Source organism: Vespa mandarinia, chromosome 3, assembly GCF_050613455.1.
Source record: "Vespa mandarinia isolate Hongniang chromosome 3, ASM5061345v1, whole genome shotgun sequence".
Classification (NCBI taxonomy): Eukaryota; Metazoa; Arthropoda; class Insecta; order Hymenoptera; family Vespidae; genus Vespa; species Vespa mandarinia.
In genome coordinates this window covers 8,442,501-8,456,266 of record NC_140812.1, presented here as the reverse complement: position 1 = coordinate 8,456,266, position 13,766 = coordinate 8,442,501, and the positions used below count along the sequence as shown (strand labels likewise).

The window sequence follows — 13,766 nt, the reverse complement described above, 5'->3', positions numbered from 1 at the left end:
AAGACGTATTTGCATCGAGACCAATGAAACACTCTTTTTTTTCTTTTTTCTTTTTTTTTTTTTTTATGATCATAAACACAAGAGCCGTATGAAAGATATGCGACCTTTTTTCTTCTTTTCTTTTTTCTTTTCGTGATGTGTGTTACATTTCTGAGAATGCAATTTATACATTGAAAAGAAAAAAAAGGAAAAACGTCCATCCATCCTTCCATCGTCTTCAAAAAAAGTCACGAATTTTTTATACGGTTTCAATACTTATATAAGATTGTGTTTATCGTCGTTAATCTATTATCATTCGCTGTACGATTTAATTATTATTTAGAAAAACATATACATATAATACATATCGTTTACGATATATATATATATTATGAGTATATACATATATAATTTGATAATTCTGATATGAGAAGGCCGCATTTGTACATTATAATACAATAACAATTTTGTTACCTAAAAACATTTGATTTAATTTACACAGAGAGTTACATATACGATAAATTTATATGTATGCATATGTATGTGTGTGCGTGTGTGTGTGTGTGTGCGTGTCAGCATATACTGTACATTAGAACAAATTAACTATTAAATGAGTATTATACAAGAGTATAAAAATTAATTTAATTCATTTATCGTTATCGTGATATACATTACGTGCGAGACAAAACAAATAAACAATGTGAGTAAATAATAACAATAACAATAATAATAATAATAATAATAATAATAATAATAATAATAACAATAATAATAATAATAATAATAATAATAATAATAATAATAATAATAATAATAATAATAATAATAATAATAATAATAATAATAATAATAATAATAATAATAGTAACAATAATAAGAAAAAAAATTTCAGTCATATATATATAGTAAACAATTATTGTCGTTTCTTTCGTTTTGTAAGATTTTGTAACAATATGAGCCATAATTACGATCGCATTGAGAAGTTATATTATCGCTGAAATTGTATTTCTTATTAAAACATGATAGCTGTATGTATACATATGTGTGTGTGTGTGTGTGTGTGTGTATATGTGTTTATATCTATATATTAATCAGCTGAAGCGGATTGTATTGACCTGTGTCGACAATCACCGACAAACACATTGCTATCCGTATCTCTATCTTTTTCTCGGTATATATAAATATGTATGTATATGTTTATTCGATTAAATATCTTAGAAAAAAAATATGATATACTAAATGATTGTGCATTCTCTTCTTATCGTTCGAAATTCAATCGTTTTAAATTATCATAAACGATATCATGAAAATTCTAACAAAAAAAAAAAAAGAAAAAAAAAAAGATAAAGAAAAGAAAAAAATGGTAAAAATAAAAATTATGATCTAACGTTATTCGTTCGATATTCATGGATTTTTTTACAATAAAATCTTGATATAATTTTGTAAAATCGAACGAACAGAGGGCACTGATTCGTAATCATTTCAAATAGATTTCATTCAATTTTTTTTTTATATGTCGATCAATCGTTATTTACAAACGTTCTTTCTTTTTTCTCTTTTTTTTTTTTTGTTTTTTTTTTTTCTTTCTTTTTTCTCTCTCTATTTTCGAAACAATCGAAGAGACTTAAAAAATACATACGTATATTATGATCTTATATAGAGAAAAGGCCAGCTCTGTTAAGAGCTAATCGATGTTTGGATCGATCGACTTTTCGATATGTTTTCGATATTATTATCGATCAAGTTGAACAAAAAAAAAAAAAAAAGAAAAAGAAAAGAAAAAGAAAAAATAAACGTAATATGCGCCGATAATTGTGACGACGGATTGAGTGAAAGGAAAAAAATTGTAGAAAGAAAAGAAGAAAGAAAAAACGAAGAAAAGAAGAAAGAAAAAACGAAGAAATGAAAAAGATTCGCTTTAGAATTAAATTCGTATTACAATATATTATTATTTATATTTTAAATCTGATCTAATGTTTGAACTAAGAAATATGAAAAAAAAAGAAAAAAAAAAGAAAAAAAAGAAAAATGGAGAAAAAGTTTTAAAACCGTACCGTTTAAATCATTTTTGCTAAGTTGTACGAAAAACATATAATGTAATAATAATAATAATAATAATAATAATAATAATAATAATAATAATAATAATAATAATAATAATAATAATAATAATAATAATAATAATAATAATAATAATAATTCTAATTTTATTTATTTTGATAAATGAATTAAATAAGTAGGTAAGTAAGTAAGTAAATAAGTAAGTAAGTTGCTCTACTTCTTCGATATACTTCGTGTTCTTCTGGTTGAAATTTAGAATTTTTGCTTTACCGTCAGATATCCGTCTATTTACGATGGAAAAGAGAAATAAAAGAAGGAAAAAAAAAAGAAAAGAAAAGAAAAGAAAAGGAAAGAAAAATAAGGGTGTAATGGATCTGATGGTATTTTCCATGAATATTTTCGTACTTTTAAAATATCACAAAGAAAAAATAGCTTCACTGAAGAAGAAGAAAAAGAAGAAAAAGAAGAAGAAGTGGAAGAGGAGGAAATTTCTAATATCATTTTAAATGAAAATTAACGCGATTATAAGACAAAAATGTAAATAAATATACTGTTGTTTATAAGCTTTCTTTTTTGGTAAAAAAAAAGAAAAAAAAAAAAAGAAGAAAAAATGAAAGGTTCGCCGACAAAAGTTATTACGTTTAATCGGCACTATCGTACGAAGAAAAAAGATTTCAGCATAATTACAAAAAAAAAAAAAAGAAAAAAAAAAGAAATAAAAAAAAATATATTCCAATGATTTCTTCTAAAGTGAATTTTTTTCTTTTTTTCACGTGTAAATATATTGTTTCATAGTTATTTAAAAAAATGTCATCAATTATCGGCTCATACACGGATATATATGTATGTATGAGCCGTTGATTTTGAAAGTGCGTACTAAGATCATTGGTGCGTACTAAAATTATATATTTTTGATAATTTTTTGTTAATCATTTTAATTGATTTTTTTGATAAGCATTATTGCATATTTAAATAGAAATGAAATAAGATCATAAGAAATATAAAATAAGTCTATTACTGCATACCAATATTTTCAAGGTCATTCAAATGCAAACCATTAAATATCTGGCAATGACATAAAATGTTCTTGCCCCACTTTCAAAATCAACGGCTCGTATATATATATATATTGTATTATATATTTCCTCTAGTTAGTTTTCGTGAATTTAATTCTTAGAGAAAGTCGTTGATTGGATTGAATTAGAACGGATAGCAAAATGTTTGATGGTTTCTTCTTCGTTGCTAGACCTGCGTGACCTGTGTCACAGTATGATTTGTTGCACCCGTGTTACCATTGTTATCCATTGGTTGTTGTGGTATGGGCATCCATCTACTGAGATTTCTCCACTTGCTGCAGAAAAGTTGTTTGAACGTTGTCCGAAATTGACGGCTCATCGTGCAATAAAGGATGAAATTTATCGCCGAATTTATCAGTGTTAGGATATCTATTACGTCACCTAAAGACAGATTGAGACAAATAGAGAGAGAGAGAGAGAGAGAGAAAAAGAGAGGGAGAGAGGGAGAGAGAGCGAAAGAGAGAGAGAGAGAGAGACAAAAAAGAAAGTAAAATTAAAAGTTTAGATTGATTAGAAAGAGAAAGAAAGAGAGAGAAAGAGAAAAATGTATTAATATTAACAGTAATAATAATATTATTATTAATTTGACATTAAGAAATATCAATGTTTAATCATTTATAAATTAATTTTCTTTCATGTCTCTCTGATCTTGTATTATATTATAATTATTAAAAATATATAAGAAATTATAATATATATAAAATATATAAATTTTATATATATATATATATATATATATATATGTACATGTGTGTGTATGTGTATATATATATGTATATTAAAAGTATTATATTTGTATAAATTATATAATTTTATACTAAAATATTTAATTATAATTATATTAATTGTAATTTAATAAGTATAGTATTATTACTTATAGTATAACAATAATATTATATTATTTGTAGCGTATTAATATAAAATAATGATTATATACATATATATATATATATATATATATATATATATATATATGCACACACATATAATAAGTATAATTTATAATAACAAAAATTTGCAAAAATAAGTATAACATACGATAAATTAGATAAAAGAAAAGTAAAATTAAATAAACAAAATATATAAGTATGTTTGTATATATTTTAATTAACATCACAGCTGTTATACATCATATTGGTAGCTTTTGAAGAAAATAACAAAAACAAAAAAAAAAAAAGAAGAAAAGAAAATAGGAAAGAAAAAAAAGAATTCTAAAATATTTTTTGTTCGAATTAAAAATAAATGGAAAAAAAAAAACAGAAAAAAAAACAGAAAAAAAACAAAAAAAGTCAATCAATTAATCATTCAAAAAATATAAAAAAAATTGTCACTTAACAAATGACACTAAACGATAAATAATTAAATTAAACAGTTTAATGGAGTAAACGTCTCTCGTTCATCTAATCGTTCTCTCAAATTCTATTATGGGGCAAGCAAATAACCGCAGGCATATATATATATATATATATACATATATACATATATACATATATACATATATACATATACGCCATATACATATACAGATAAATCGATCGAACTTTATGCATGAAGTTATATCCTATGTTACAACATAGAAGTTTGTCAAAGCCATAGCCATTAGGGTTGCGCGCACTTTATTTACCGCTTAATATACGACTTTATCACAGTCGTCCAGAAACTTGATCTTTCATTTTCTATATTTTTCTTTTTTTTCTTTTCTTTCTTTCTTTCTTTATCATATGTCGGATGATAAACCAACAATTAATTTGATCCGATTTATCGGTGGAAAGAGTTAGCCGGGGAAAATATAACGGGTGTCACGATCTTACAGGTTTTAGAATCGATAATTTTTGATCGGCCGTTTAGCGAATTAATCACGTAATAGTCGTTTGGTTATCGCGTAATCCCGTTGAAATTTAGTTTCTAACGTAGGCGTGGATATGTGCCTCTCTCTCTCTTTCCCTCTGTATACATATGTGTGTCTATGTGTGTGTGTGTGTATGCACTGTTCATATACAAATGAGTTGAATAGAAGCGTGGGTTGCATAGAAAACGTGGTACCAAAGTTTTCGACGTTTGAGAGAAGAATAGATCAACATTAGTTCCAACACTGACCGTCTGGATGCAGCTGCCTTCTCAAATATTTATTATTAAGCATATCTCTGTGTGTATGTAATGTATACGAATATGTGTGCACGCGCGTGCACGTATTGTTTAAAACACACAAGTATGTTCTAATTGAATATATAATACGATGATGTATCGATGATTTGATTTTTTTTTTTTTTTTGTTTTACTTAAATTTATCTATTTAGATTAGAGAAACGTTATCTTATTTAAAAAAAAGACGAGAAAAAGAAAGAAAATGGAAAAGAATTCTCCGATGGACATTTTCTTTTCTTTTTCTTTTTCTTTTCTTTTCTTTTTTGTTCGTTTATTTATTTTCTTTTTTTTTTCTTTCAATTTTTTCACACGATGTAGAAAATTTTGCGTTTCACTCTTTTCCTTTCTAATTTCTTTTTTTTTTTTTTTTTTTACTACCTTTTCAAGTTGAAACTTTCTATCGCTTTTTCTCTCTTTTGAAATCTAAACTTTTCAATACATCTTCTCTCTCTCTCTGTCTCTCTGTCTCTCTTTCTTTCTTTTTTTTGTTTCTTCTTTTTAATTTTTAATTCTCTATTATCATCATTAACTCCTTCTTCCATCTATGTCTGTCTGTCTCTAATTTTTTATTTTCTATCACTTTTTTCCCTTTCTAATTTAAAGTTTTTTTATTAATTTCTTTCTTCCTTTCTAATTTTTAACTTCTTATTCTTTCTTTCTTTCTCTTTCTTTCATATCTTTATTTCTTCATTACCTTCTCTTTCTTTTCTTCTCTCTCTCTCTCTCTCTCTCTTTCTCTTTCTCTTTCTCTCTCCCTCCCTAATTTCAAATTTTCTATCCCTTTGCTTTCTTTCTAATTAAAAATATTGTATTACTTTTCCTTTTTGTTTCTAATCTTGAATTTTTTTATTATTTTTTTTTTCCCTCTTTATCTTTCTCACTTTCTAATATTAATTTCTTCATAACTTTTTTCCTTTCTTTCTAATCTTAATTCCCTGTAATTTTCTCTCTCTCTCTCTCTCTCTTTTTTTCCTTACTCTCTTTATAATTTTAATCCTTTATCACTTTACGTCTCTTTCTCTTTTATCTTTCTAATTTGAAATTTTCCATAAATTTCCATTCAATTTTACAAATCTTAAATTCTCCAACGCTTTCTACACCTCTTTCTAATTTTAAATTATCCCTTATCTATTTTCTCTCTCTCTCTCTCTCTCTCTCTCGTTGGACACAACAAATATGCTTAATTATTTGAATCAAAACGATAATGGCGTTTTCTAATGGGATATTTATCGAAATAAAATTCTTGTCGTGTTTCACGAATCAAAAAGTCGACATAAGAGATCGAAATAGAGATCGAGCTTTAATTATTAATGAGAAGAATTAGGACAAAACAAGTACTCATGACTGGATAACGATGAGCGACTAAGAGAGGGAAGAAAATTGATTATGGAATGAGATAATGACTACTCGAATGAAATCGTTCAAACTTTCTTCTTTCATATGAGAGGAAGCAAAATAGAAGTTCACGAGATTCCACATTCCGAAAATCCGAGAATTAACGAGCAGAACAAAAGGTACCATTGGTGCTCGTACTCTCTCTTATTCAGGATTTTCCGGATCGATTAGGGGTGAAAATCGTATCAGGATTAGAAATGGATTGTGGGTTTACATACCTACGGATGACAATGCGATTTGGTGCGTATAGTTCTGTAAATTACATATCGATATACATATAGGACATTCATACGTATTTTAATGTATGAAAGAAAGGATAAGAATGAGGAAGAATGAGAGACGATAGAGATAGATAGATAGATAGAGAGAGAAAAAGAAAGAAAGAAAGAGAGATCATGATAGATGTAATAAGAGAAAAAGGGAAAGAAGAAAAAAAAAAAAAAGGAAAAAGAATTGAGAATAACAAGCACGAATCGCGTGAGAAGTCAACCTCACCCTGATTACGTCTGAGTCATGATATACTTTTCATTGTAACTTTCGTGGCACCATTTCCGTTTATCGATTTTAAAACCTGGCTTTTAAATGTATACGCATACATATAAACACACATATTTGTAAATATATATATATTTATATTGTATATATATATATATATATATATATATATATATATATATTGTATTGTATTGTATATATTTATTTTGTGTGCGTAAGTATTTATACACAATATATATTATTATTATATATATATGCTATCTGTATATATGCTATCTGTATATTTATATATATATGCGCGTGTATATATATATATATATATATATATATATATATATATTAGGTATATATGTATATATATGGATTTCATCCGATTTAAAAAAGAAGGAATATATATAGTCTTTCTTCTCGACCAATTTTCATTACTAGTTGAAAATTTTCGATAATCAGAATGAATGGAATTAATATTAATCGAGATTTCCCATTAAGTAGTTAAGTACACTTTTATTAACTTCGAGAAAAAATCGATATTTCAAAAAAAAAAAAAAAAAAAAAACCAATGGTAAAAAAGAAGAAAGAAATCTTTATTCTACGGTATTATCGTTTAAAATTATTCTTGAGAATATTTTTATCGGGTAATCTCAAAAAAAAAAAAAAAGAAAAAGAAAAAAAAAGGAAAAAAAAGAAAAAAATTAATCGATGAAATTATAGTCGTTCGAAGTCGACATTATTACCTTAAGTACCCACTTATAAACTTATAAACGTTGTTTTCTCAATGCTAATGAATTCTCTTTTAATCGTTGCTAAATCATATCTTGAAAATTATTCGACCGACTCGAATGAAATTTAATAAGAGTTGAAAAATTTTATGCAATATTTATCTCTCGTATCATTATTTGATATTTCTTATACCCTTGAATATTTTCTTTTCGTATTTTTGTTTTTTTTTTTTTTTTCTTTTTTTTCATTCGAGCCATCGGTTTATTAATTAGCCATACTTCGTTTTATTTAGTCGTCGGAAGACTATCGCAGTTTTGTTGTTGTTTCTTTTTTCTTTTTTTTTTTTTTTAATCGGAAATCGCATTGTCACGTTCGATCATTGATTTCTTTTTTTTTCTTTTTTTTTTTTTTTTTATTAAATGAAAATATTAAAAATTGGCTTGAATTGAAGGATTTTTAATGTTCTTTTTTGTTTTTTTTTCTCTCTCTCTCTTCTTTTTCTTCTTTTTTTTTTTTTTTTTTTTTTTTTCTTTTAGATAAATAAATACTTAAAACAAATTTTCACGCGAACGAGAACGATCGTAAAGAATTGTCTTTTATCCTTTCTTTTCTTTTTTTATCCTTTCTTCCTTCTCTTCTTTCGTATCCTTCAGGATTATGTAAAAAAGATCCTTCGAATAACGTTGAGAATTTTTTCTTCTTTTCGTTCGATTAAAATCTCTTCTGACAAATATTTTCGCGATGAGGGATGAGGATTTTTTTTTGTTTTTTTTTATCTCGACGGAATATCTCAAAAAGGAAATTTTCGATTCGACTTGTTCGAATGAATACGATTCAGAGATTCAGTCTTCTGACAATTATTATGTATATATGTATGTATGCGATCTATGTATATAACTAAGTAGATATATATATATATATATATATATATATACATAGGTATATATTCTACTATTAGCATACTCCCTTTGTATGTACTTTATCACTCTCAACAATGACAATATCATAGATATCAGTCTATATAATGTATCTTATGGCGTTTCGACGAAAAGCTCCAAGACGAGCTACTGAATTCTCAACTGTTCCGATGTTTTAGCATTCCATTCAAGATCTAACACTGGTTCTCTCTCTCTCTCTGACTCAATGAAATATTATTTATGTGTATGATCTAGGCCAGCGTTTCTCAACCTATAAATCCTCGGTTTATAATCACCATTGCTATAGTATATGGATTTCTTTACGATGTTATAAAAAAAAAACGCGGATCATAAAAAAGAAAAAAAAGAAAAAAAAAAAAAGAAAAACCAGAAAAGGAAAAACAAAAGGAAAGAAAAAGTCAACGAAAAAAAAAGAAAAAAAAGAAGAAGGACGAAAAATCTTGTAAATTTATTTTTAAAAAGCCAATATTGGTTTGGATATTAAAATTAAATTAAAAAAAAAAAAGAAGAAAGAAAAAAAAAAACCAAGAATTAAATGAAATTTTTCAAACGACGAAAAGACTTCATTGCTGTAATATTATCGTGGAATATCTCAGGAATATTCAACGTTAACTCTTCATTGAATATATCTTACGAATTATTCAAGAACAAACATACGTACGTATATCAGAAATTTCATTTTCTTGCTTTTGTTGTAAGATAGAAGGTATAATTTTGTGGTTAATTAAAAATTTAACGCGAATCTCTAAGAGATTGAGAAATAATGATCTAGGTTATACGCATATATATATATTATATTTATCCTTCCACACACACATACACACATATGCGTGCGCATATACACACATACACATATATACATAGAAAATCTATACGGACTATTTTTTTTCTGATATTCGTTGTTATCTCTAGTCGTGTGATAGTGTGAGATGATGTAGGACACCCTAAATCAACATTGAACTGAATTGAAACAATTTTCGCATTGTACGTTTCATTTAATGAATTTTTTTTTTTTTTTTTTTTTACAGAATTGGCAATAATAGTTTAACTATTGATTTATTATTATCCAAGGCTTCACGAAGAATATACTGTAATTTCTTTGTTTTTTTTTTTTAAAGTCCAAATTCATTCATTACGTATAAACGAGAGTTTTGTTCAAATTGTATCAAGTTTATAATTGTATACCAAGTGAATATGACTTGATATTAATTTTGGGATCTGTACAATTATGGATTATTATTATCGCTATATTATTTATAGTAAAAGACGAAAGCACGTAATATTTTTTTCATCGATAAAGTATTTCATCATAGATCTTTTTTGTTTTTGATACATCCTCCAATTGAAATTTCATATATTGTTGATAAAATCGAACGGATATCCAGATAAAGGATCGTAGCACGTACTTAAATCTGACTCAATTTTCTTTGATTTGAAACATTTGTGTCGTTTCGTTTTTGATCTCTCGATTGGATCTTTTTATTTGTGTTATTTTAAATCATATTCTCTTAGATCGTATTCTCTTAAAATGAAATTCCTTACGGATGAGTTTATTCTCTTATACTTTCAAAATCAATCTTGGAAAAGCGTGCGCGTGTATGTGCATGTTCACATGTGTCCGTGTAAATGCTCGCGCGTGGGTCGTCTACTACGTGAGCGAGTGATATATTACGTTTACGTTTTTTTGAAAGTTAAAAATCGATGATCGATGATGCAGTAATTTGTCTCTACGAAATTTGACGTCAGAAGTTTTAGTTCGTGTTCTTTTTACTTTTTTGTTTTTTTCTTTTCTTTTTTTTATTTTTTTTTTTTTTGGTTTTTTGTTTTTTCTCCTTTTTCTTCTTTTTTTTTTTTTTTTCTTATATCTTTATATAGGATTTATTTTCGTCTTTTAAATATTTTCAGTAGATATTTGAAAAAAAAAAAAAAGAAAAAGGAGAAGTGAATGAAAGTATTATTTGTTGCTCGTCGTTACTTTTTCGTTGTTAATCTTTTTTTTTTTCTTGTTTTATTTTATTTTATTTTATTTTATTTTTTTGTTTTTTCTTACATTATTGTGATTCCAGTCATCGTACTCGTACGTAGGAAGAAATTTTCGAACGTAGGATCAATGCAAAATATGAGTCGTATTAAAGAAGCGAAAAATTTTTTGGTTTTTCCTTTTTTTTTTTCACTCGCAATTTTATAAATCAAAATTCTATATAAAAAAAAAAGTTCATTGTATTAAAAACAAAACAAAAAAAAAGAAAAAAAAAATAAATAAAAAGAAAGAAAAAAAGGAAAGAAAAATCGCGATAACTATTGATAATTGAGTTAAAATTGTTAAACTATCTATCGATCTATCTATCTATCTATCGATCTACCGATCTATCGATCAATTTCAATGAGGATCACTGACATTACTGGGATTCGATTCGAAGTTTTATTTAACATTTGTTTCCATAGAGCTCGGTACAAATTAATCATGTTATAGTAGAGTTAGCTGAAGTATATCTAATAAATGGTGACACGTATATATCTACATCTGATAGTGTCTCAGTGATTCTCAATTATATCATTGATTAATTATTACATATTATAATAATTTTTCAATCAAACAAAATTCTTCATTATTTATCTTAAAAAATTGTTCGTTTGCGATTCGTCATAACAACTTTATCGAATTTTTTCGATATTATTAATAATAATTTATGTCACATAAAAGTGTAGAGAGAAAGTGAGTGAGTGAGAGAGAGAGAGAGAGAGAGAGAGAGAAAAAGAGAGAGAGAGAAAGTCAATATAAATAATAAAAAAAATCGAGATGTAAAGAATAATGTTGTTAAAATTTTGTTCGTATGAAGTTGACTGCTACGAAACAGTAATAGGTATTTCGCAATCACACTAGAGGATTTTCCTTGTTAAACAGAGAATAACGTAGTAGACACATTCGGTTGTTCGATTTGAAATTTCAATGATTTCGAATGGCAACGTCACAGAATATGCTGATACCAAACACACAAACGATTCCATTACCATTTCTGTCTTTGACTGATTAATCCAAAATTTTACAAATAAAAATTCTACAAGAATTCCCGTTGGAATGCTATTAGTAAAAGAATTGGAGAGAAAGGAATGTGTGTAAGTTTATGTGTGTGTATGCGTGTCACAAAGAAAAAAGTATGTGTATGAGAGAAGGAGAGAGAAAAAAATGTGTGTTACGCACACATGCGTAAGGAAATGTATGTGTGTGTGTGTGTGAGAGAGAGATAGAGAAAGAAGAAAGAGAGTGTGTATGTTGCGAGAAAAGTTCGTCCGTGTGTATGTGCATGCGTTTGTGTGAAAAAGAGAGATAGGGAGGGAGAGAGAAAAAGCAAAGAACTTTTATTTTCGAATTCTTCGTTTCCTTTCACGTTTGTATCGAACCAACGAATAGATTTTGTGCCTTTTTCTTCTTTTTTTTCCTCTTTTCTTTTCTTTCCACTTTTCTATTTTCCTCTTTTTTTATTTCCCTTTCCTTTCTTTTTCTCTCCTCTTTCCAATTGCACATCAGAGAGAGAGAGAGAGAGAGAGAGAGAGTTACGTTTATCATTTCATTATCGACCTCGAAAATGTGCCAAATGTATTCGATGGCATATTTTTTTCTTTTCTATTTCATTTTATTCTTTTTCTTTTTTTTCTTTTCTTTTCTTTACAGAAAGGGGACGAAATATAAATTGACACTCCGCGAATAAGTTAATGATACAAAGTAGAAACGGAAAGAGTGAAAATATAGGAAGAGTTATATGTAGAAAAAAAAAACGAAAAAAAATAAAAAAATAACAAAATAATAAAACACAATCGAATTGATTCGATTTGCTTAAAATTTCTTTGAGATCGCATAATCCCGTATATTGTTATTGTTGTAACGTAAATCAGAATAAACCATTGAATCGTATCATTCGAATCAAACCTTCTTTTGTATGCAACAATATTGGACGGAATATGAACATGCATATGTACACATATATGTGCATATATATATATATATATATATATGCATATGTATATGTATATATATATATATATATATATATATGCATATGTATATGTATATATATATATATATATATGCATATGTATATGTATATGTGTACCTACATATGTATGCATATGTATATGTATATGTGTACCTACATATGTATGCATATTTATATATATTTTAACAAAGTGTTAGAATAGTCATTCGTGCAGAAGAGAAGAAAATAGAGAGAAAGAGAGAGAGAGAGAGAGAGAGAGAGAGAGAGAGAGAGAGAGAGAGAGAGAGAGAGAGAGAGAGAGAGCATGAGATTCTCTATCCAGAATAATCTCGAGTATAGGAATATATTAGTATAGTGTGTGTGTGTGTGTGTGTGTGTGTGTGTTTGTATGTTTGATGAAAGCAGAAAATATCGAAATCGATCGATATAATGTATGTACGTTTTGAAAAGAGATATGTACATAGAAAGAAAAAAAAAAAAAAAAGGAAAAAAGAAAAGAAAGAAAGGAACAAAACAAATCTCATTCCCGATAAGTCATATCGCCATTTTCGATGTGTGTTTATTTACATTGGTTATATAGACAGATAAGTCAGATCGTTTGTTTATTGCGAATAAATTTGACTTTGAATTTTAAAGGTGATCCGGCCATTTCAAGGATTTTACATGTTATTGTATTTCGCTATCGGCTAAAGTTTCGTAGAACTGTGCCAGTAACGTTGCCGTAATCATCGAGTGAAGAAGTATTAATTATTTTAGTTCAATAAATGTTAATTATTAAAGTGTCATTTGTGAAATTTGTTTAAACGTTAGTATGTGAATTATTTGTTCCTTTTTTTTTTTCTTTTTATAATAATTATGTATAATAAAAAATATCAATATATATAGTTAAGAGATATATATAGTTAGATAATATGTTTTTTTTACTTATATATAATATATATATATATATATATATATATATA

At 26.6% G+C, this 13,766-nt stretch overlaps 1 protein-coding gene across 1 annotated transcript in view; it reads right to left on the bottom strand.

The window, feature by feature from the left end:
- Positions 1-2,832: 2,832 nt before the first annotated feature.
- Positions 2,833-13,766, bottom strand: part of LOC118447797 (G protein-coupled receptor dmsr-1) — a 22,598-nt gene continuing 11,664 nt past the window's right edge. The window contains exon 2 of the mRNA XM_035880167.2: positions 2,833-3,497. Coding sequence (XP_035736060.1) covers positions 3,283-3,497 — 215 coding nt within the window. The 3' untranslated portion in view covers positions 2,833-3,282. The remainder of the gene's footprint in view (positions 3,498-13,766) is intronic.